The sequence below is a fragment of the Lagenorhynchus albirostris genome, chromosome 3 (genome assembly GCF_949774975.1).
Source record: "Lagenorhynchus albirostris chromosome 3, mLagAlb1.1, whole genome shotgun sequence".
Taxonomy (NCBI): Eukaryota; Metazoa; Chordata; class Mammalia; order Artiodactyla; family Delphinidae; genus Lagenorhynchus; species Lagenorhynchus albirostris.
Window position 1 is genome coordinate 148,917,153 of NC_083097.1, and position 23,127 is coordinate 148,940,279.

Here is a 23,127-nt window from a genome sequence, read left to right on the forward strand (position 1 = left end):
AGTGAAAGAAGTCAAACACAATGGGCAAAACTAACTGATGCTGTTTGAAATCAGAAAAGGCGGCAAAGGGATTGGGATTGGGCAAGGACGTGATGTGCTTCTGCAGTGCACCATTTCTTAACCTCAGCGGATACTACGTGGGTGTGTTCACTGCGTGAAAATCTATCCAAATGTGTACTGATGATTCGTGCACTTTTCTGCACATATTTATAATCCAATTTCTTGAGGTTTAAGAGAGTACGTCTCTGTCACTGTCTATTACTTTGGGGAAGTCACTCTACATTTTGGAGCCCCAGATCCTCTGCTGTAAAATGCTGTATGGATTTAGAGATGGTCCATGGTAAAGCTACTTGACCTGGTCTCTTCCCTCTCCCCCCACCTTGTTCTTGGTTCAGTTCATTTTCTCAGAGAGATCTGCCCGTCATGGTCTGCTCCCCACCCCTAAGTGATCTGGTCTCCAAACTCTAACTCCACCTTTCAGATGAGTGGTCCATCATCCACCCCCCAACCAAACACCTTCTTGCTCCCCACTCCGTGCAGAGTGGTCCAAACTCCCCTCTTCCCGCTGCCCACAGGGTGACCGGTCTCTGTAGCCTCTCTCACTCCCCTACTTGTTCCCTCATCCCTCATCTCGCCCCAACCCACCTGCCGCCCCCGACGCCCCCAGGGTCCTGCTCCACAGCTCGCCCCTCACCCCCTACACAGTGCACAGTGGTCCAGCCCCTCAGCTCTACCCGTCCCCCCTTCACACACACACACAGTGGTCTGGCCCCCAGGTCGCCCCCTCCTCCGCGCGTCGTCCGCCCCCAGTCGCGCTGGGCTGGCCGCTGAGGGCACTGCGCGGCGGTTGCGCGAAAAAGGCAGCGATGACGGCGGCGGGCCGTGAGCAGGAGCGGGACCGGACGCGCTTCGTCTACGTGACTCGCTTCGGCTCGCACCAATGCGGCGCCGTCCTTCAGCTGGGCGGCCGCCGGGCTCAGGGTCTGTGTAGGCCCGGGCTCGGGGCCGGCCGCAGCCGGGAGGAGCCGCAGGCGGCTGTGCCGGGGGCCGCGGGCGGCGGGGAGCTGTGCCCCGGCTCCCCGCCCAGGGCCCCCGCGGCCTCCTCTCCGGCGCGGGCGTCGAGCTCGCGGAGCCGGCCCCGGCAGGAGGCACATGCAGGTGGCGCGAAGGGCCGGGCGGGCGGGGACTCGGGAGGGGGCCCCCGGCCTGTGGAGGGTGCCGGCTGGTCAGCCCGCCTTTCCGTCCTCCTCGGCAGCCGTCCTGCCTGGGGTCCGAGTCTCAGGGCGGTCGGCTTCTCAGCTCGCGGCCTCCCTGTCAGCTTCCGGTCAGCCTCCCTCCCGGTGGGCCGCTCCGGGCTCGTAGTGTCGCTCAGAGGCCTCGGCGCTGGCCGCGGGCAGTGGTCGGCCCTCCTGTCTGTCCGGGGCTGAGAGACAATCCCGACCTGCGCTTCGGTGTTGCCCCGAGAGGGCGCTGAAGTGCAAGTGAAGGTCATTTGAGTTCCGAATCCGAGAGGGGAGGCTCTTGAACGGAGCCGCTGAAGTCCTTCAGAATGATGGGGGCCTTGGCGTGTGTGTCCGTATTCCTTTCAGGACTCACTGAATTTATAAGTTAGCCTGAGGAGAACCGACATCTTTAATGATGTCACTTCCTCTTTGAAAAGAGAGGAGAGGATGTCTTTCCATTTTCACTCTACTTTTGTGTCTTTCAGGAATGTTTTTAAAATTTTTCCTTCTATCGGTTTTTCATGTATCTTGTTAAATTTATTCTTAGGTATTTGATCTTCTCTGCTGTTGTAAATGGGGTTTCCTCTTCCGTAATGTCCTCCAGATGTTCATTGTTTGTGTATATAAAGCCTCTTGATTCAAACAAACAAACAAACCCAACAACTTTCAGGAGATTTGACAAAGTTATACACGTGATAGTACACCACCACAATCAGGATCTAGAACATTTCCATCACCTGGAAAAGTCCTACCTCTTTTTGAGAGCCCATCCCTCTACCTGTGCTTAAAAAAAAAAAAGAAAGAAAGAAAAAACAGTTTATTGAGACGTAATTTACAATCCGCTCAGTTTACCCATTTAAAACGGGCAATTCAATATTTTTTTACAGTGTTGTGCAACCATCATCAAAATCAATTTAGAACACTTTTATTACCCCCTCAAACAAACCCTGTACCCATTAGCAACTAGTCACTCACCGTGCCCCTTCACGGCCCCCAACCCCAGCCCTAAACAAGCACTAAACTACTTTCTGTCTCCATAGATTTGCCTATTCTGGACAATAGGCAAATTTGGAAAATACCAAATTTGCAAATTTCTGGATTTGCCTATTTGCCTATTCTGCCTATTTCATATAAATGGAATCACAGAATATTGGCGCTTTTGTGACTGGCTTCTTTCACTTAGCCTACTGATTTTTGTACGTTAATTTTTGATCCTAGTACTTCACTGAAATCATTTATTATTTGAGTTAGTTTTGTCATTAATGCTCATGATTTTACAGGTATACTATCATATTTTTTGTAAATAGAGATAATTTTATTTCTTTTTAACCCATTTTTATGCCTGCAATTGATTTTTTTTTTTTTTTTTTTTTTTTGTCTAATTGCACTGGCTAATACCATGAATAGAATGTTGAATAATAGTGGAGATAGTGAGCATTCTTGCCTTGTTCCTGATCTTAGGGGAAATCCCTCTAGTATTTCCCCATTAAATAAGGTATTGGCTTTAAGACTAACGGGGTGTATGTTTAAAACATTAAAATGTATTCTTCAATTTTAATTTTATTCAATGTTTTTACTAAGAATGGGTGTTGAATTTTGTCAGAGGCTTTCCTAGATCTATGGAGATAATATTTTTTCCTTAGATTTATTAACATGGTGTATGATACAAATGGATTTCCTAAGATTGAACCAACTTTGCATTCCTGAAATAAATCCCACTTGGTTATGATGTACTTTTTTCTTAATATAGTGTTAGACTCTCTTTGCTAATAATTTGTTTAGGATTTTTGCATTGGAATTTGAGACAGGGTCGTTTTTCTTTCTTTGTACTTCTTCATCTGGTTTAGGTATCAGATTATACTTAGTTCATAAAAGGAATTAGGAACTTTTCCTTCCTTTTCAGTGCTCTGGAATAATTTATAGAACATTGAGACTATCTGGTGTTTGAAGATTTGGTAGAATTCTTCTGTGAAACCATCTAGGTCTAGTGCTTTTTGTGGGATGATTCCTTAATAACTTTTTCTGTATCTTCTATGGAAATTGGTCTGTTTACACTTTCCAACTCTAATGGGTCAATTTTGGTAATCTGTATTTTCCTAGGAAATTATCCATTTCATCTAGGTTTCCAAATTTATTTGCATAGAGGTCTGCAAAATAGTGTCTTATGATTTTTAAAAATTCCTTGTGTTTCAATGGTTATTTCCCCCTTTTCATTTTTTTTGATGTATGTGCTTTCTTCCTTGTCCTTGATCAAGTTCACCAGTGTTTTGTTAATTTTTTTAAAAACACAGGATTTTGATTTGTTAATTAGGTATTTTGTTTTTTTAGTCTCTTCCTCCATAATAAAGGTAAATAATAAAGATAAAACTTCATTATTTCCTTATGTATACTTTCTTTTGGTTTACTTTGTTCTTGTGTGCTTTTATTTTGAGCAAGAAATTTAATTAATTTTTTTCTTCCTTTTTATTGATAAAAGTGTTTAGTGCAATGAGTTTTCTTCTAACCACTACTTTAAATCCCAGTGTTTCTAATGTATAGTGGTTTTATTGTCACCATTTAAAAATATATTTTTTTGTAATTTCAGTTTGTATTATCACTTTCACTCTAGAGTTGCTTAATAGATTTAATTTTTCAAAAATTTCCAGGACTTTTTCTTTTTTTTTTTCCTAGTAAACTCTAGTTTTATTGCATGTGATCAGAGTGTTGTTTGTAATGTCTCCACTTTATGGATGTTACTGATGTTTTTTTTGTGACCTAATTTATGAGCTTTCCTTTTGGTTCTTTCTCTCCTCCATAAGCCAAGAGATTGGAAGACTGTCCTTTTAAGTTGTTTTTAACCCTTTAAATCATGCTTGCCCCTTTAACCAAATCAGTCTCATTAAAGTGCACGTTTTTGGCGTCTGGCCCTTTAAATCGTACATTGAAATTCTTTCCTGTAGTCTGTGCTGTGATCTGCCTGGTTATCTTCTAGTATTTTCAGAGTTAGGGTGGATTTCAATTTGCTGTTGGTTGCCCCAGCTCTCCCGCAGCCACCTTTTCTAGGGTCCCTCCTTTCTCTTCCTTGCTGGCCACAAAACCCTGCTTAGGGTGAGGTTTGAGCAAATGGGATCATAGTGCCACGATGTAATGACTTTTCTCATTTTGCTTACATTTATTTTTCATTTCCAGCATTCTCTGTCTTCAAGTAATGCTGAGGGTGTGGTTTTGTGTAGAATTTTTGTAATGTAAAGTTGTTTGGGGAGAAATTTTGGGAAGTTGATTACTATACCCTGCCTCTCCCCCCAACCCCATCACATCGTCTAGAGCTACCCAGAAGTTCTGCCTTGAAAGGTTTTGAACAAGAGAAGTAATAGGGTCAGATTTACTTAGTTCATGCTGTATAGGGGAGATTGCATTGGAGGCAGGCAAGACTGAAGCTCAAGTTGAAAAATATATAAATATATTTTTTGGTATCCTTTCAGAACTTACTTAATTTTACTTTGATAATTTAACTTACTTAAATTTACTTTGATAATTTGGAAGTATAAAACTGTACTCTGTGTAACTTGATTGACTCCTGAGAATAAGCTTTTCAGAGATCCTTCATCAGGGGCACTATTTTAGACTTCATGCTCCTCTAAAGGTCCCATTGCTAAAAGGCACGCAGGTTTTTTGTCTTTTTTGGCCCCTGCGCTGGTGATTAAAAAATTTTAGGGGTAGTATAAGACACTTTAGCACTAGGTTTCCCCCTCCTTTGAATAATAAAAACAGATAAAAGATTTACTCTAGGAATTGGAGCGAGTATGGTGGTGTTGGTGAGCTCTTCACCTTTAAAGGGGAGAGAGCAGGAAGTGAGGAAAGAATAAAATGGATCTGGTATTGCATTAGCACCAACAGATCAAAGAGACAAATAATAGTCCAGCACTAAGATAGTGGCTTGGAAGTGAAGAACATTGAAAAACAGGTGAAGAAGCTCATCGGGGAAGGGAAAGGATGCATGAATTAGTGCTGGAGATCCCCACATAAGTCAGGTAGAAATAACAGGATGGCAAAGAGCTGAGATTGTGAAACCAGCTTTCTGCTCTTGTAGCTGGTTTGTGTTGACCTAGAATGGCTTTCCTCTAGTTGGCTTCTCTTCTGGGAAACAAACAATAATGCAGTTTGTTTTGAAGTTTGGTCCTGAAATTTTGGAATTTTTTGCCGTTCCTTTGTGGCAGGGGTGACATGATCAGAGCTGGAGGGAGGATAATGGGGAGGGAGTGGGATTGGGAGAGATTGGAAGCCAGAAACCAGTTTTGAGGCAGTAATAAAGTAGAAAGATAGAAGGCCTGAACTAAGACAGTGGCAATGGAGGCAGAATGGACAGGACTGATGACTGGCTGGAAGAGGGAGAAGGATGGGTTGAGGCCAAGTCTGAAGTTTATCTGCTGGGCATCTGGGTGGATGATGGAGCCATTAACTTTGGTGACCAATCTGCTGTGCTTGTGAAACCAACAATAGAGTCAAGGGAAGGAGGTCCTGAGGTAGACTTATATTTCAATCAAGCCAGAAAGTGCTTAAGTGCTTAATGATTTTACTCATTAAGTAAAATGAGTAAAATCACTAAGTGCTTAATGATTTTACTCATTCTTGGATGTATTTAGTATTAACGTTAAGTGGACATTCATTGCATACTTTTGTCTGGCTCTCTGTTGGAAACAAAGGTGAATTATTTACCCATTCAGTAACATTTATTTAACATCTACCATACTGTAGGCACTAAGTCAGGTGCTAGTGACACAGATAGATCAGACAAATATTTTATTCTCAAGGGACTTATAAATGAATAATGTGAATAATGGAAATATAAGCTAGCAGGCATCAGTGCTGTAAGAGAGACAACTTAGAAGGGCTTTGGTAGTTCAGGAAAAGGGAGACATAGAAGGAAGAAATCAAGGTAATGAATGGAGAAATTGCTAGTGGGACAGTGGATATTATCAAGAGCTTTGGCTTTGAAGTCAGAAAGTCATAATCTTGGCTTTCTCATTTACTAGCAGTGTAATATTGGCTAAGTTAATTAACTATTCTGATGTTCAGTTTCCCTTTCTGTAAAATGGGGATAATAGTTCCTACTTTAATGAGCTACTATGAAGATTAAATGAAGTAATGCATGCAGAATGCCTAGCACAGTGTTTGGTATAGAGTAGGTGCCCAGTATATGTTGGCACACTCAGCAGGAATGGCTTAAGGGAAGAGAAGGTGATCAGCCCAGTGTCTAGCACATAGTGCATACACTAAATATTTATTGAATGAATGAAAAATTAGTTTTGGACCACATTGTGGAATGCCTTGGGGACTCTAATTTTATAATCACTGCAGATTTTTGAATGGTGGAGTCGAGTTATCAGAGATACAGACACTTCTGGAAGATAAGCTTTTAAGCCGTTTGAGATGTCTTATAGTTTAGAAATCCAGGGGCAGCCAAGTCAGGTAACTCTTCTAATGTTTCAAACAAGACTAATCAGTCAAGCTGGTTCCCTGTTCTCACAGAACTTGAGATACATACCCATAATTTATATATAGTAGAGGATGTTGAATGCTGTTGTGGAGGTACAAATAAATGCTTTGGAGGTGGTGAATAATTTGGGGATGAAGAAATCAAGGAAGGCTTCGTGGTGGTGGAAGTAGCTCCATGAAGTTTACACATATTCCTGAGATAGGAGGGGATTACAGGTAGAAAAAACATGTTAGTGAAGCATTGAGTATGGATCAGGGATGGATAATGATTTGGGAAGAAGGAGAAGTGTGTTTTGACTGGGTCAGAGTGTGTGGAAAGAGGAGGAGAGGCAGATTTGAAGCATAAGCTGGGACAAAAATCTATGGTATACACTGGAGCCATAGCCTCAGTAAAGTACACAAAATAAGTGGAAGAAATAATTTTGCCTTTTTTCTTTTTCCCATCCGCTATACTCCTTGACATATTTTATATTCCCAACTAATACAGATAGACGTGATGGCTCCTATCTTGACCTCAAGGAGTATATGTCTAGGTTATGTAAGACTAACAAACAGAAAACATTTGGAAGTGATGCTGGTATAGTATTCCAAAGGTTGTAGGTACTTAGAGGGAAGGATACATATGGGTATATGAAGAGCTGAGTTTCCCAAACTTAAGTTATTTTCCTATGTTTTATCTGCACATCATCTGCACTATCATTTACTTAATGTATTTATTTAAATAGGTACATGTTTTTCCTCCCAACTAATTTTCTTTTTAGAACACGTTACATCATTACCTCAGTGGAAAACATGTATCATTTTCCATAAATAGAAATTAATTAAAAACAATCTAATAAAGGTAAAACAATATTAAATTCTAGCCAAATAGGTTGCCTGCTGGAGGTTGCTGCAGTCATAAAGAGAGATTAGCAAGTCTTAGAAAAGTCTTAATGACATACTAGTTACAAACTCAGACTTTCTCCTGGCTGTAATCAGAAGATTGAAAAAGAATTTGAAAGGGAATGAGTTTCTCACCATGTGAGTTAATATTCTTTAGTGCTATGTCTGCGCCCCACTCAGAATCAGTGGCATGTTTCTCACAAACTGGGACATGCCATTTTATTATTTTTTTAACATCTTTATTGGAGTATAATTCCTTTACAATGGTGTGTTAGTTTCTGCTTTATAACAAAGTGAATCAGTTATACATATACACATATCCCCATATCTCTTCCCTCTTGTATCTCCCTCCCTCACACGCTCCCTATCCCACCCCTGTAGGTGGTCACAATTCACTGAGCTGATCTCCCTGTGCTATGCGGCTGCTTCCCACTAGCTATCTATTTTACGTTTGGTAGTGTATATATGTCCATGCCACTCTCTCACTTTGTCCCAGCTTACCCTTCCCCCTCCCTGTATCCTCAGGTCCATTCTCTAGTAGGTCTGCGTCTTTATTCCTATCTTGCCCCTAGGTTCTTCATGACCTTTTTTTGTTTTTGTTTTTTAGATTCCATATATATGTGTTAGCATATGGTATTTGTTTTTCTCTTTCTGACTTACTTCACTCTGTATGACAGACTCTAGGTCCATCCACCTCACTACAAATAACTCAATTTCGTTTCTTTTTATGGCTGAGCAATATTCCATTGTATATATGTACCACATCCTCTTTATCCATTCATCTGTTGATGGACACTTAGGCTGCTTCCATGTCCTGGCTATTGTAAATAGTGCTGCAATGAACATTTTGGTACATGACTCTTTTTGAATTATGGTTTTCTCAGGGTATATGCCCAGTAGTGGGATTGCTGGGTCGTATGGTAGTTCTATTTTTAGTTTTTTAAAGAACCTCCATACTGTTCTCCAGAGTGGCTGTATCAATTTACATTCCCACCAACAGTGCAAGAGGGTTCCCTTTTCTCCACACCCTCTCCAGCATTTATTGTTTGTAGGTTTTTTGTTGATGGCCATTCTGACCAGTGTGAGATGATATGTCATTGTAGTTTTGATTTGCATTTCTCTGATGATTAATGATGTTGAGCATTCTTTCATGTGTTTGTTGGTAATCTGTATATCTTCTTTGGAGAAATGTCTATTTAGGTCTTCTGCTCATTTTTGGATTGGGTTGTTTGTTTTTTTGATATTGAGCTGCATGAGCTGCTTGTAAATTTTGGAGATTAATCCTTTGTCAGTTGCTTCATTTGCAAATATTTTCTCCCATTCTGAGGGTTTTCTTTTCATCTTGTTTATGGTTTCCTTTTCTGTGCAAAAGCTTTGAAGTTTCATTAGGTCCCATTTGTTTATTTTTGTTTTTATTTCCTTTCCCTAGGAGGTGGATCAAAAAAGATCTTGCTGTGATTTATGTCACAGAGTGTTCTGCCTATGTTTTCCTCTAAGAGTTTTAGAGTGTCTGGCCTTACATTTAGGTCTTTAATCCATTTTGAGTTTATTTTTGTGTATGGCATTAGGGAATGTTCTAATTTCATTCTTTTACATGTAGTTGTCCAGTTTTCCCAGCACCACTTATTAAAGAGGCTGTCTTTTCTCCACTGTATACTCTTGCCTCCTTTATCAAAGATAAGGTGACCATATGTGCGTTGGTTTATCTCTGGGCTTTCTATCTTGTTCCATTGATCTATATTTCTGTTTTTGTGCCAGTACCATACTGTCTTGATTACTATAGCTTTGTAGTATAGTCTGAAGTCAGGGAGCCTGATTCCTCCAGCTCGTTTTTCTTTCTCAAGATTGCTTTGGCTATTTGGGGTCTTTTGTTTTTCCATAAAAACTGTGAAAAATTTTTTTCTAGTTCTGTGAAAAATGCCAGTGGTAGTTTGATAGGGATTGCATTGAATCTGTAGATTGCTTTGGGTAGTACAATCATTTTCACAATGTTGATTCTTCCAATCCAAGAACATGGTATATCTCTCCATCTGTTTGTATCATCTTTAATTTCTTTCATCAGTGTCTTATAATTTTCTGCATACAGGTATTTTGTCTCCTTAGGTAGGTTTATTCCTAGATATTTTATTCTTTTTGTTGCAATGGTAAATGGGAGTGTTTTCTTGATTTCACTTTCAGATCTTTCATTGTTAGTGTATAGGAATGTAAGAGATTTCTGTGCATTAATTTTGTATCCTGCTACTTTACCAAATTCACTGATTAGCTCTAGTAGTTTTCTGGTAGCATCTTTAGGATTCTCTATGTATAGTATCATGTCATCTGCAAATAGTAATAGCTTTACTTCTTCTTTTCTAATTTGGATTCCTTTTATTTCTTTTTCTTCTCTGATTGCTGTGGCTAAAACTTCCAAAACTATGTTGAATAATAGTGGTGAGAGTGGGTAACCTTGTCTTGGTCCTGATCTTAGTGGAAATGGTTTCAGTTTTTCACCATTGAGAATGATGTTGGCTGTGGGTTTGTCATATATGGCCTTTATTATGTTGAGGTAAGTTCCCTCTATGCCTACTTTCTGGAGGATTTTTATCATAAATGGGTGTTGAATTTTGTCGAAAGCTTTCTCTGCATCTATTGAGATGATAATATGGGTTTTCTCCTTCAATTTGTCAATATGGTGTATCACATTGATTGATTTGTGTATACTGAAGAATCCTTGCATTCCTGGGATAAAACCCACTTGATCATGGTGTATGGTCCTTTTAATGTGCTGTTGGATTCTGTTTGCTAGTGTTTTGTGGAGGATTTTTGCATCTATGTTCGTTAGTGATATTGGCCTGTAGTTTTCTTTCTTTGTGACATCCTTGTCTGGTTTTGGTATCAGGGTGATGGTGGCCTCGTAGAATGAGTTTGGGAGTGTTCCTCCCTCTGATATATTTTGGAAGAGTTTTGAGAAGGATAGTTGTTAGCTCTATCTCTAAATGTTTGACAGAATTCGCCTGTGAAGCCATGTGGTCCTTGGCTTTTGTTTGTTGGAAGATTTTTAATCACAGTTTCAATTTCAGTGCTTGTGATTGGTCTGTTCATATTTTCTATTTCTTCCTGTTCAGTCTCAGAATGTTGTGCATTTCTAAGAATTTGTCCATTTCTTCCAGGTTGTCCATTTTATTGGCATATAGTTGCTTGTAGTAATTTCTCATGATCCTTTGTAGTTTTGCAGTGTCAGTTGTTACTTCTCCGTTTTCATTTCTAATTCTACTGATTTGAGTCTTCTCCCTTTTTTTCTTGATGAATCTGGCTAATGGTTTATCAATTTTGTTTATCTTCTCAAAGAACCAGCGTTTAGTTTTATTGATCTTTGCTATCATTTCCCTCATTTCTTTTTCATTTATTTCTGATCTGATCTTTATGATTTCTTTCCTTCTGCTAACTTTGGGGTTTTTTTGTTCTTCTTTCTCTAATTGCTTTAGGTGTAAGGTTAGGCTGTTTATTTTAGATGTTTCATGTTTCTTAAGGTAGGATTGTATTGCTATAAACTTCCCTGTTAGAACTGCTTTTGCTGCATCTCATAGGTTTTGGGTCATCGTGTTTTCATTGACATTTGTTTCTAGGTATTTTTTGATTTCCTCTTTGATTTCTTCAGTGATCTCTTGGTTATTAAGTAGTGTATGATTTAGCCTCCATGTGTTTGTACTTTTTACAGTTTTTTTTTTTGTTGTTGTTGTTGTTGTTTTTTTGCGGTACGTGGGCCTCTCACTGTTGTTCCCTCTCCCGTTGCAGAGCACAGGCTCCAGATGCGCAGGCTCAGCGGCCATGGCTCACAGACCCAGCTGCTCCGCGGCATGTGGGATCTTCCTGGACCAGGCCATGAACCCGTGTCCCCTGCATTGGCAGACGGACTCTCAACCACTGCACCACCAGGGAAGACCTATTTTTTACAGGTTTTTTCCTGTAATTGATATCTAGTCTCATAGCATTGTGGTTGGGAAAGATACTTGATACGATTTCAATTTTCTTAAATTTACCAAGGCTTGATTTGTGACCCAAGATATGATCTATCCTGGAGAATGTTCCATGAGCACTGGAGAAGAAAGTGTATTCTGTTTTTTTTTGGATGGAATGTCCTATAAGTATCAATTAAGTCCATCTTGTTTAATGTATCATTTAAAGCTTGTGTTTCCTTATTTATTTTTATTTTGGATGATCTCTCCATTGGTGAAAGTGGGGTGTTAAAGTCCCCTACTATTATTGTGTTACTGTCGATTTCCCCTTTTATGGCTGTTAGTATTTGCCTTATGTATTGAGGTGCTCCTATGTTGGGTGCATAAATATTTACAATGTTATATCTTCTTCTTGGATTGATTCCTTGATCATTATGTAGTGTCCTTCTTTGTCTCTTGTAATAGTCTTTGTTTTAAAGTCTATTTTGTCTGATATGAGAATTGCTACTCCAGCTTTCTTTTGGTTTCCATTTGCATGGAATATCTTTTCCCATCCCCTCACTTTCAGTCTGTATGTGTCCCTAGGTCTGAAGTGGGTCTCTTGTAGACAGCATATATATGGGTCTTGTTTTTGTATCCATTCAGCCAGTCTACGTCTTTAGGTTGGAGCATTTAATCCATTTATACTTAAGGTAGTTATCGATATGTATGTTCCTATTACCATTTTCTTAATTGTTTTGGGTTTGCTATTGTAGGTCTTTTCCTTCTCTTGTGTTTCCTGCCTAGAGAAGTTCCTTTAGCATTTGTTGTAAAGCTGGTTTGGTGGTGCTAAATTCTCTTAGCTTTTGCTTGTCTTTAAAGGTTTTAATTTCTCTGTCAAATCTGAATGAGATCTTTGCTGGGTAGAGTAATTTTGGTTGTAGGTTTTTCCCCTTCATCATTTTAAATAGGGACATACCATTTTAGAACATACTCTATTTCACTCAACAAACAGCATATTTATTGTGTATCTAATTTATACAGTACTGGACCTCTAATGAAGAATAGAACATACTCCTCAAGTAAACAATGTGATAATTCCTATGATAACTGAGCATAGGGTGCTTTGTGGAATCAGAGAAGGCCCTCCACCCCTGGAAAGCTAAGTATTGGAGGAGTAGAAGAAAGCCAGGTATAGAGTGGTGGTAGGGCAGGAATGAGGTGGGGAAGGGTTGGGGTACATATAGAGTGTTACAGAGAAAAGGAGAATAAATATAAAAGCTTTCAGGGAACACATGCTCATTGTTGTACAGGTTTGTCTTTGGACACACAATCCCTTAGGTTTTCTTCTCACAGTTAATATTTGGGAAGGCAGCATGGTTTAGTGAGTAGAGTCAGGAAGCTTATCACTCTGACAAACCTTTATTAGTACCTACTCTGTGTCTGGTAGCATAGATAGAAAGATGAATAAGGCACACAGTGACACTGACCCTCCAGGAGGTCACAGCCTAGTGTCAGAAACTGTATAAACACATGCTATAAAAGTGTGCTGAGTGCTGTGAACAAAGTGTCCCTGGAACCTGTTCCTGGAACCAGTGCTGTCTACCCCGCTGTTTGTGGGGCTGTGGGTGTTTGAGAGAAGGCTGTAGAGAGGAGGTGATGTGTGGGCTGAGTCTTGAAGAGCAGGTAGACATTTGCCTGGCAGGTGTGTATGTCTGTATGTGTGTGTACAGGCATGCATGCACACAGTGGTCTAGCCCAATAGAACAGCATGTGCAAAGACTGGGAGGGGTAAAGAACAAGATGTATTTGAGGAACCACATGGTCTCCTGTGCAATTGGAAGCATAATGTGTACCTGGAGTTGAACAGAGAAGAAAGACTATAGAGACAGCCTGGGGCAAGATGTGTTTTTTGCTATTTATTTACTCTGTTGCTGTCCTTTTTGGGGCTCACCTTTCAAATCAGTAAAGGAAGGAGATCTCCTAGGCACCCCCAAGGTAGTTTATCCTTAGTTTTCTTTTTTTCCAATATAGTATTAGCTAATTGGTAAACTGGTATTATCTAGTGATCTGAAATATACCAACAAGTGTAAATATCCCCAAAGAGAGCTCAAGAGACATTTATAATTGTCAATTCTCAGGATAGTGAATCCTTTAAAGTCTGTGCTGACCTTGATATTTTACCTTGTGACTCTCTTTTTTTTTTTTAAATTAGGTTTAACCCAGAAGAATTTAGCTAAAAAGTTTGACTTCCCCATACCTTTGAATGAAGCTTCCAAAATAGTGAAGAAAAAGAAAAAGGTATATTATTGTAAAGGGGAATGAGTGATATTTTGAATTTTAGATTAACCTGTCTAAATACAAACGTGTGAAGATACTCAAGACATTAAAAATAGTGCCATCTTTTGAAAAATTTAATTTACTGAGATGAGAAAATAGAATTAATTTAGCAGTAATGAAACTGGGTTTGGAAATATTTATTAACCATAAAGAGTAGTCCTTCCAGTGTCTGAAGACATAAAATGCATTTTAATCAAAATGTAGCTGACTGTGAGCTTTTTCAAAGCATGAAAATATATGTTCCATAGAATATAACAAACTCAGATAGTGTTACGTAAGAAAATCATGGATTTCACAGAAAAGAAAAAGCATCTCTATTGGTGTCATATTGCTCTTTTAAAGGCAAGGGGTGTACAAGTTTCTAGCAGGAAAGCTGACAAGCATGAACCTTTATGCTGAACCATTTTCATGTCTGGCTGTCCAGATGTCATGGTAACTTTGAGTGTTTTAAACATATTCAAGGGACTTCCCTGGTGGCTCAGTGGCTAAGAATCCGCCTGCAATTCAGGGGACACGGGTTCCAGCCCTGGTCCAGGAAGCTCCCACATGCCACGGAGCAACTAAGCCCGTGCGCTACAACTACTGATCCTGCGCTCTAGAGCCCGCGAGCCACAGCTGCTGAAGCCCGTGTGCCTAGAGCCCGTGCTCCACAACAAGAGAAGCCACCGCAGTGAGAAACCCGCACACCGCAACAAAGAGTAGCCCCCGCTTGCGGCAATTAGAGAAAGCCCGCGCGCAGCAATGAAGACCCAACTCAGCGAAAAATAAATAAATAAGTAAAATTAATTAAACATATTCAAGATCAGTTACTCTACTAATCTTTGTTTACCACTATATATTTTACACTTCAGTTTAAAGAAACTGTTAGTTGATAATGACACATAAAATTATATTATTTCTGAGCTTTGAGTTTGTTTGATTTCTAATACATGTATAGTATAAAATAGCATTCAAAGTAACTAATCCTTGCAGCAAGTGTATTTTGAGTGAGCATTTAATCTTCCCACTATACTAAGAAATTTTTCTTCTAAGAACCAATTCCTCTTGGGCAATAGCCAATATTTACCTGTAACTACTTTGTGCCAGACACTGGGGTAAGTGCTTTACCTATATTTTTCATTAATTCTAATAATCCAGTATTTGAAGTTATTCCTAAATGAGATTAAAACACTTGCCCAATGTCAAGCAACTGGTTAAGTGGTGAAGCCAGAATTTGAGCCTAGATCTACCTGCTTCTATAGTCTCCATTCTTCCTATTCTAGTATATTCATGTTCTCTAGTAAGTTTGCTTTGGTATGTCCTAGGAGAAATGTTTAATTATTAAGTAGAATAAAACACATTTAAAATCATATCATTGTCCAGTGGTTTAGACATAGACATAGGAATAGAAATTCGCTATTTTTACTACCTTTCAAAACAAAATTGAGTATGTTGAAACCATAGGACTTACTAGATATTGCCTTTGAAAGACATTGCCTTCGACCAGGACAGTTAATTTAAATACTGCAGAGAGGAAATGCTAGGAAGTTGGAAAAAGATATCAGAGAATTCACTGAATATGGGAAAACAATCATGTTTAATTTTTAGATCTCTAAGTATAATATTGCTTTATAATGATAATATCAAAACTGGCATGCAACACAGTTGGCTCACTCCCAATTGCCTACATCACAATGTAGTCCAGATTCTCTGCCCAGTGTTCCTTAACTGTGCTTACCTTTTTAAGGTTTCAGTATGGAATGGAGTGTACAAAGTCATTTCTAAAATGCTTGAAGAAAATGAAAAATACAGACTTAGGCTGAAATTATGTAGTGAAAGTAAGTTAACACAATTTTCATTGTATTAAAGAGAACTTGCTTCTCTAATAGTTTAGTTACCTTTGGATTACATTAGACCAGTAGTTTTCCTAATTGTCACATTCAATGTATAGAGCTATAGAAGGCTACCATATTATCACTGTTCATTGTAATGAAAAGTCAATGCATTGTAAAGCATTAAGTGTAGAGTAGACCACAGGTGTATGTGTGTGTGGAAGAGTGCAGAAGGTGAATGTTGACTGGAACTGACTGAGTCAAGGGAACACGCTTGTCTATTAAATTTGAATTTTAATGCCAACTTTTTTTTAAAAACGCCAAATTTTTAATACAGATTACAAAACTCATCCATATTGATGAAGAAAAACATTTTAATTGTATTATAGAAGTATAAATTCTGTGTTGCTTCATACAGTCACTTCCTTTTCATGATGCTGCAGTCCAATTTAATGCATTTAGCAAAATCTGCCCTTGAGTTATGGCCTTGATGTCATTATTTCATTCCTGGAAAACAATTCATAAATTAAACCATGTTTTAAGCTGCATCAGTGAGTTGATATTGTGGCCAGAGCATTAGATGTAATCTAGTATGTTTATTAAAGTAATTGGAAGTTCTGGATGCTCAAACAGTTAAGTTGGATAAAATTTATGTAACATGAATTGCTAAATCATAAGGCATTTTCTTTCCTTTACATGCATGTCCTAATACATATATTACCATGCTGAATGCTTCTATAAGTTTTTAGTGCAATCACTCAAGGACAACTTTTATATTGACAGTCAGTAAATCTGCATAATTTGATTTTGTGAAGAATATTTTCGTAAGATAATTAAAACAGAATGCCATTTTGTAAGCAGTGTAACACTGGAAACTCATTACTGTTATTGTAATATTGCATCCATAATAGCATAAATTGTTTGCAATCATGGTACATGAACTAATGTTCACATTAGTGATACTCTGTTTTATTTTTCTTATCCATTTAAGAAGGAGAATGAAGCAGAGGGCATTTAAGAGGAAAAAAGTTGTCAGTGGTTTCTTAGGTGACAAAGATGTTTGAACAGGCAGAGAAATGTGCACAAACCCTGGACATTGTTCTGAGTGTTAATCCAGATCCAATTACTCTAATAAATGTACTAGATCACATCTAATTTTGCTCTGGCCATTACCTTGAACTTGTCGGGTTCTTTTGTGCCTCAGCAATAGACCTTCTATTAAATATCAATGATCTTGTAATATGATCTTGTAAGGATTATTTAGCAATTTAAAATAATATGCTGTGTTTTCCAGAAATAGCCTCTTATAAATGAAAGGTATCCTTGTAATTCATTATTTTTATTACAATTTTTAACCTGATTATAGAAACTAATAATTATATTTTAAAAATGTATTATAATTCTTGTTCCTTATTATATATTTATTAATGGGAAAGCCAATGCCAGAGACCAACTTGAATTTTCCTTATATTTTATGTTGTTCCTAGATTCAAATTACACAAAATGAATCTTCTTGTCATCTTCTGGTAAGAATCCACTTAGATAACAATGAAAAGGTGTAGACTTTTTCCTTCCCCTTTACATCCTACCATCTCCAACCTTTAATATATACCCATTGCTAATTCTAGCCTGTTTCCTTCCTTAAACCCAGTGTCTGACACATAGAAAGCACTCATTAAATATTTGTTGAAATTTAATAAGCTTCATTTGGGCCTCATATTCACAATGCTATTGAAACTACTCTCTCTATGGTCCAAGTTTTATGTTTTTTCTTTTTCATATCTCTGCTTAGTTCTCTTTTCTTTTTGAACATGCTGTCACATTTAATATTGTTTTACTACTACTTGTTCAAATTTTTCTTCTTATTATCCTGAAGACTATGTCATGGTTCTCTTTCTACCTTTCTGACCATATTTTCTATGTATTTTTTATTTGTCCCTTTTGCTACCATCTAATAACAAATGCTTCCCTAGGAGTAATTGTTGGTCCTGCTGTCTCTTTACATATTTATTCTGAGATAACTCACCCATTTTATAACTTCAGTTACTCTTTCTGGGTGTATGACCCTTAAATCTCTATCCTACTTCTGACCTCTGGTCATGTGCCTCTGAATTTCTTTAGGCTGTTCTACAGTTACTTTTAAATGCCACATGGTTTAAACTGAGCATGTCATCCCCCCACTTTTTTTTTTCAATTGTGCCCTGATTTACTAATCATCTGGGCTCATTCAATTCTTAGGAATAGGTTACACCCAGTTTGGTGGGGTTTGGAAAGTAGTAGAAAAGGTAAGTAAGATGGGCTTTGGAACAGAGAAATTAGACTTTTATAAGTGGGAATGTGGGGGAAGGGAGTATACTTTAAGACATGGACATGAGAAAATTCATGGAGTCACAGAAAATGTTTAGGAATATACAGCTTGATTAAAGCTTTTCAAGGTAGTCATAGTGAAGAAAGGTATACAATGTACTGAGAATGTATTTCAAATGGTCTCACATGGATACTTGGCCAAGGATATGTACTCAGTTCAGTAGGCAATGAAGAAACATGGAACATTTTCGTAACCCTTTATTCCAAATTATTTCAAATGTACATAAAAATCACAAGAAGAATACAAAGACCTCCAGAATACCCGTTACCTGGGTTCACCGATTTTTACATCTTGCCACTTCGCTTTATCATTATCCTACTCCTCCTCTGTCTTTCTCTGTGTGTTATGTGTATCAAGTATTGCCCCTTAATACTTCAGTGTATATATCCTAAGAACCAGGATATCTTTTTTATAACTACACTACAGTTATCAAATTCAGGAAATTTAACATGGGTATAAAACTTTTATGTAATCTATAGTCTGTATTCCAGTTTTTTCTTGTGCCAATAATGTCTTTAATGGGATTTTTTTCCTGTTAGCAGGTCTGGTCCAGTGTCATGTATCGCATTTAATTGTCATGTCTCTTTAGTCTTCTTTAATCTGTAACAGTTCTTCAACCTTTCTTTGTCTTTTATGACATTGACATTTTTGAAAAATGCAGGCCTATTATTTTTCAGATTATCCCTCTGGACTTGCTGATACCTCCCATGATTTGATTCATATTTTGCATTTTTGGCTGGAACATTATATAAGTAATGTTACTTCCTTCTCTCAGAACATCACATCTGGAGTCATGTGATTTTCATTTATCCCTTATTGAGGATGTTAACTTTGATCTATTGGTTAAGATGTCCATTCCTCCACTATATATAGTTACTATTTTTCATTTTGTAATTAGTAAGTATTTTATGGAAAGATAATTAGGAATTACGCAAATATCTTGTATATCATCAGTATAGAACATTTTAAAGCAGTGGGTTGATCAGATCTGCATTTTAGAAAGAATCCAGTGTCATTTTATAAAAAGGTTTGGAATAGAGGCAAGATAAGAGGTGAACAAGAAAATCTAGGGATTGTAACAGCAGTCCAAGGGAAAAGTGAAATGCACTTAATGAGAGTGGAGAGGATACAGATGACTAGATGTAGGACAGTATGAGAGATGATACTAAGGTTTGAGAATGAGCAGATAAGAAATAAGGAAGTCAAGAGAAAGAACTGGTTTTGTGAAGCTACTGAGTTTTATTTTGGCACGTACAATTTTAGACGATAGGTATTCAGGTGAAAATTGTAAGCAATTGGAAGTGTCATATCAGATCCAGTGTGATATCTATACTGCATAAAGGTCATATGTAGTTCTAGCAGTAGATGCAGATGAAACCTCAGTGCGGGGATGGAAGGAGAGGAGAGGACTGAGAACAGAATGTCAGGCAACGTCTAGGATGAAGAGGAAGTCTCAGTCCCTCGAAGAGGGATCCTAGGGGCTTAATTAGGAGTAGTGAGAGAAATAATTGTCAGTTTGGGGGGATACAAATGAAGCTTGTGGGAGATCAAGGGATCAACAGTTTAAAGGACAGTGACCTTGTTCAGTGAGAGTATTGGGGTACAAAAAAGTAGGGGTATAGAAGTATATGTATATCAGCTGGGAATATTTTAGGAGTTCCAGTGCTTAGAAGTAAAGTAGAAGTTCCAAGTGATGACAGTGACCATCCAAGCAATGACTTTGCTTGTGAGTGGCTGAAGTGACTTTGCTTGTGAGCGCTTGTGACTTTGCTTTTGAGTGACTTCGCTTGTGAGTGCTTGTGAGAGGCCTGGAGATAAAGGCCTGTGATATAGTCTTTTTTGTGGCACAGTTCTTGTAATTGGGACTGTTGAAGTATAGGGTATTGGCAGGAGTTGGAGTGGAGAAGAAAATATGAGTTACATATTGAGTCCATCAGAAGCTTTTTATGGTCAACTAGAGAAAGTAAAAATCAAAACAGTAAATGCAGGGAGTCGCTAACTGTTGCTTTGCAGTTTTAGAAATGTTAAAATTTTTCAGTGACTACTGATTATGACATTTTGTATTAACAAGATTCAATTTTGTCACCTTTTATTTAGGGTTAACCTATTTTTGGATCTGTTTACCAAAGAAGATTATGAAGAGTTTAAAGATGGAACTTTAAATTGAATCATAATTATATGTTAATTTTGATGTGTTTTGTTGGAATTGGGACTTTAATAGTTGAATAGAAAAAACTATGTTCTTTATCAATTAGTAGTGTTTCTTTGCAAATTAATAAAAATTTTAGTTAAATATTGTTATTATATGCATACAAGTGTTATTTTTATAATTAATACTTATTCCATACTCATTCAAATTAATATTTTACATAAAATTTAAATTAGCATATCAATATAATTGCATGCATTTAAAATTGCCAACTTTTCCCTTTTATTAGTGAGTCTGCATCCACTGCTGGTTTTTTTTTGTTTGTTTAAGAAAAGTTTTACGAATGTGTTAATATTTCAGCAAAGTTATTGCAATGGGTTTAAAAGGCAGACAGACACTATTATAGGCTATAAAGTAACAAGTTTCATACAATTAAAATATTACATAGACCTATGGGATTTACCGAATAACTAACAGACCCATAAAAGAAATTAAATCTGAAATGTTAAATCCAGTATTAGCACCTACAATATCTCTGAAAGTAAAACTTTTAACCGTTTCATTCTCTCCTAGTATATGTCCTAACTTTCTCCCAAATACAGTGCTCTCAAACCCCAAAGATGAAGGGCACAGGAAATCCCAATACTAAGAACACACAGCCAAAAAGAACTAGAAACAGTGACCCAGACTTGAGACTTTTAGTTGGAAATCACTTAACTTACTGAACTTGAACCAATCATAATATTTCTGTGCACTGAATACTGTATATGAGGAAAGTCTAGGAATCATAAGGTTTGCCAGTAGGGATAGTTAAAAATTAGCAATATATAGTAGTATTCCTATCAAATTTTTTTCTCTTAAGTTATATTTATAACAAAACTATAATTAAAATATTTATTAACACTTGCTTATTCAGGGACACAGCAGGGACATTTGTGTTTGATGGTTTAGCATCCACTTTATTGTGCTTACTTATTTTTATAAGGAACAAGCAACACATACCACATCTTCCCAATGTTCAAGGTAATGCAGTAATAACAGAATTCTCAAAAAAAAAAACCCAAAAAACAAAAACCTGGAAATTGCATTAAATACTGCTTTAATCAGGAATTGCTATAATAAAACAAGTAACATTATACATTATTTTTCCAATGAGCTTTGGTTTGAGAAACTGAACAGCAGAACTTGATCTTTAAGCTTTGAGTCATGGCAAAACTGGTAATTCTCTGAAATCTGGGAGATGCATTAGCAAAACCAGACACAGCCCACCCTTCACCAAAATCCTGGAGAAAAGCATTTTATGAATTTGGGGGAGTAAGACTGAGCACTGGCTAGTTTACGACTTGCTGAAGCCCAAAGAATGACGAGAACCACTGGCACTGGTGGCAGGTAAGAAATAAACTGTGTTGGGCTGACCAACTGCATATTTTATTAATGGCTTTGAATAAAAAAAGTGAAATGCTTCATTGCGTTTTCTCAAAAACTAATCAAAAGATTACAGAGTCCTACACAATTTGGAGACACAAAGTGGATGCTGAGCGACTAGCGGTCGCTCCAGGTGTGGAATTTTACAAAGTCAGTCCTTGGAGTGAATGGCGCCTTGGCTCTGGCAGCAGATACGAAGGAATCATGCTCTGGAGAGGAGGTGGGGGACACTCTGTGGTCGGCCGGTGGACAGGTGAGGGTCCCAGCTGGAGGTGGGCCTTTAATCCTATGGTTTATCTTCCACTACTCATGCCTCTGTCTTTATAAATAGTAATTTCAATAACTCGAAGTCCTCTCTCCATGGGATCTGTCAGGAGGAGGCCTTGGGTAGCATAGATCTTCTCATTCTGCTCTTGAATGTATTTGGAGACTTTCTTCAGAACCTTCTGGTAGTGAGTTTCCATGCACAAGAAGATGGTGTACGCTGTTAGACAAGACAGGCAGCCTTCAAGATAGGACTGGCCCCCGAGCTTCTCTGCTTCAGCATAAAGGTTATTTAGAGCTCGAACTGTTCTTTGAATTGTTGCCTGTCAATCCGGTTCTCCAGCTCCGCGGGGAACTTTGGTCTGGAACTGGCAGCGGGTGCCACTGCTGTAGTCTCACTGAATGAAAACCTTCCAGGACACTGGCGCCTGCTGCGGCCTCATGGCGAGGACAGGACGGGCCGCGCTCCCGGGCCCGGCCCCGCGCACCCCAGAGCCCCGTTCGGCCCGGGAAACACGAACCCGCCTCCGCTGCCCTCCAGCGGCTGTCGCACCGCCTACACCTCCACTGCTTTATTCATCCCTTCATATAGATTTAATTGTTTTAAGTTAAATTTGGATTCATTTAAATTATTTTTGGCTTCCTCACTTTTTCTAAATTTCTCAATTATGATAAAGACCTACCATTTACATAGCAAACAGTTATTTGGGGTGTTTAATAGTTATTTAAGCCATCTTTTTATCCTAGGGAAAGTTAGTAAATTTATGCAGAGTCTGTATTGTAAAGTGGAGTATTTTAGGGAAATTTCTGGATAAAGATCAGAGGAGACATTCTCCTTTCCAGGCCCTTAATTAGATACATTATTTTTATATCAGTAAATGAGAGATTCAGAACTCTGAAAATAATTTAGAAGTGTTTTTCAGTGAAGTCCCTTTATATTCTACTCAATATTAGTAGTAATCATCTAGTACCTACATAAGTTCTGCTTTTTGCTGATGCAGTCTCTCTCCCTAAATTGTATCAAAGGCTGGAACTGAAAATGTGGGAGGGAGGAGACAAAAGGTTTTCCCTTAATCAAGCTCCATGTGCACTCCTTGCTTCTTTCCTTGAGGTGAAGGTCCTCTTTTTTTATCCAGGATGATGACAGTGACATCCATTATTTTTGAGGGTACTGAGAGGGTGAGCCTCTTCATTTCTCTTACAATGGCATTACACAGTGGCAGTAATACAGAATTCTCATGAAATGGTACAAGATGTAAGGATTGTAAAATAATTC

The 23,127-nt window shown here is 38.2% G+C and overlaps 1 protein-coding gene and 1 pseudogene across 1 annotated transcript; one reads left to right on the plus strand and one right to left on the minus strand.

The window, feature by feature from the left end:
* Positions 1-866: 866 nt before the first annotated feature.
* Positions 867-16,005, plus strand: C3H5orf47 (chromosome 3 C5orf47 homolog). The gene is made up of 4 exons (XM_060146385.1): positions 867-1,215; positions 13,710-13,795; positions 15,561-15,651; positions 15,983-16,005. Exons 1-4 carry the CDS (start codon positions 867-869, stop codon positions 16,003-16,005), a joined length of 549 nt encoding a protein of 182 aa, XP_060002368.1.
* A 5,129-nt stretch (positions 16,006-21,134) lies between these two features.
* LOC132518596 (golgin subfamily A member 7-like) lies at positions 21,135-22,395 on the minus strand (annotated as a pseudogene).
* Positions 22,396-23,127: the final 732 nt, after the last annotated feature.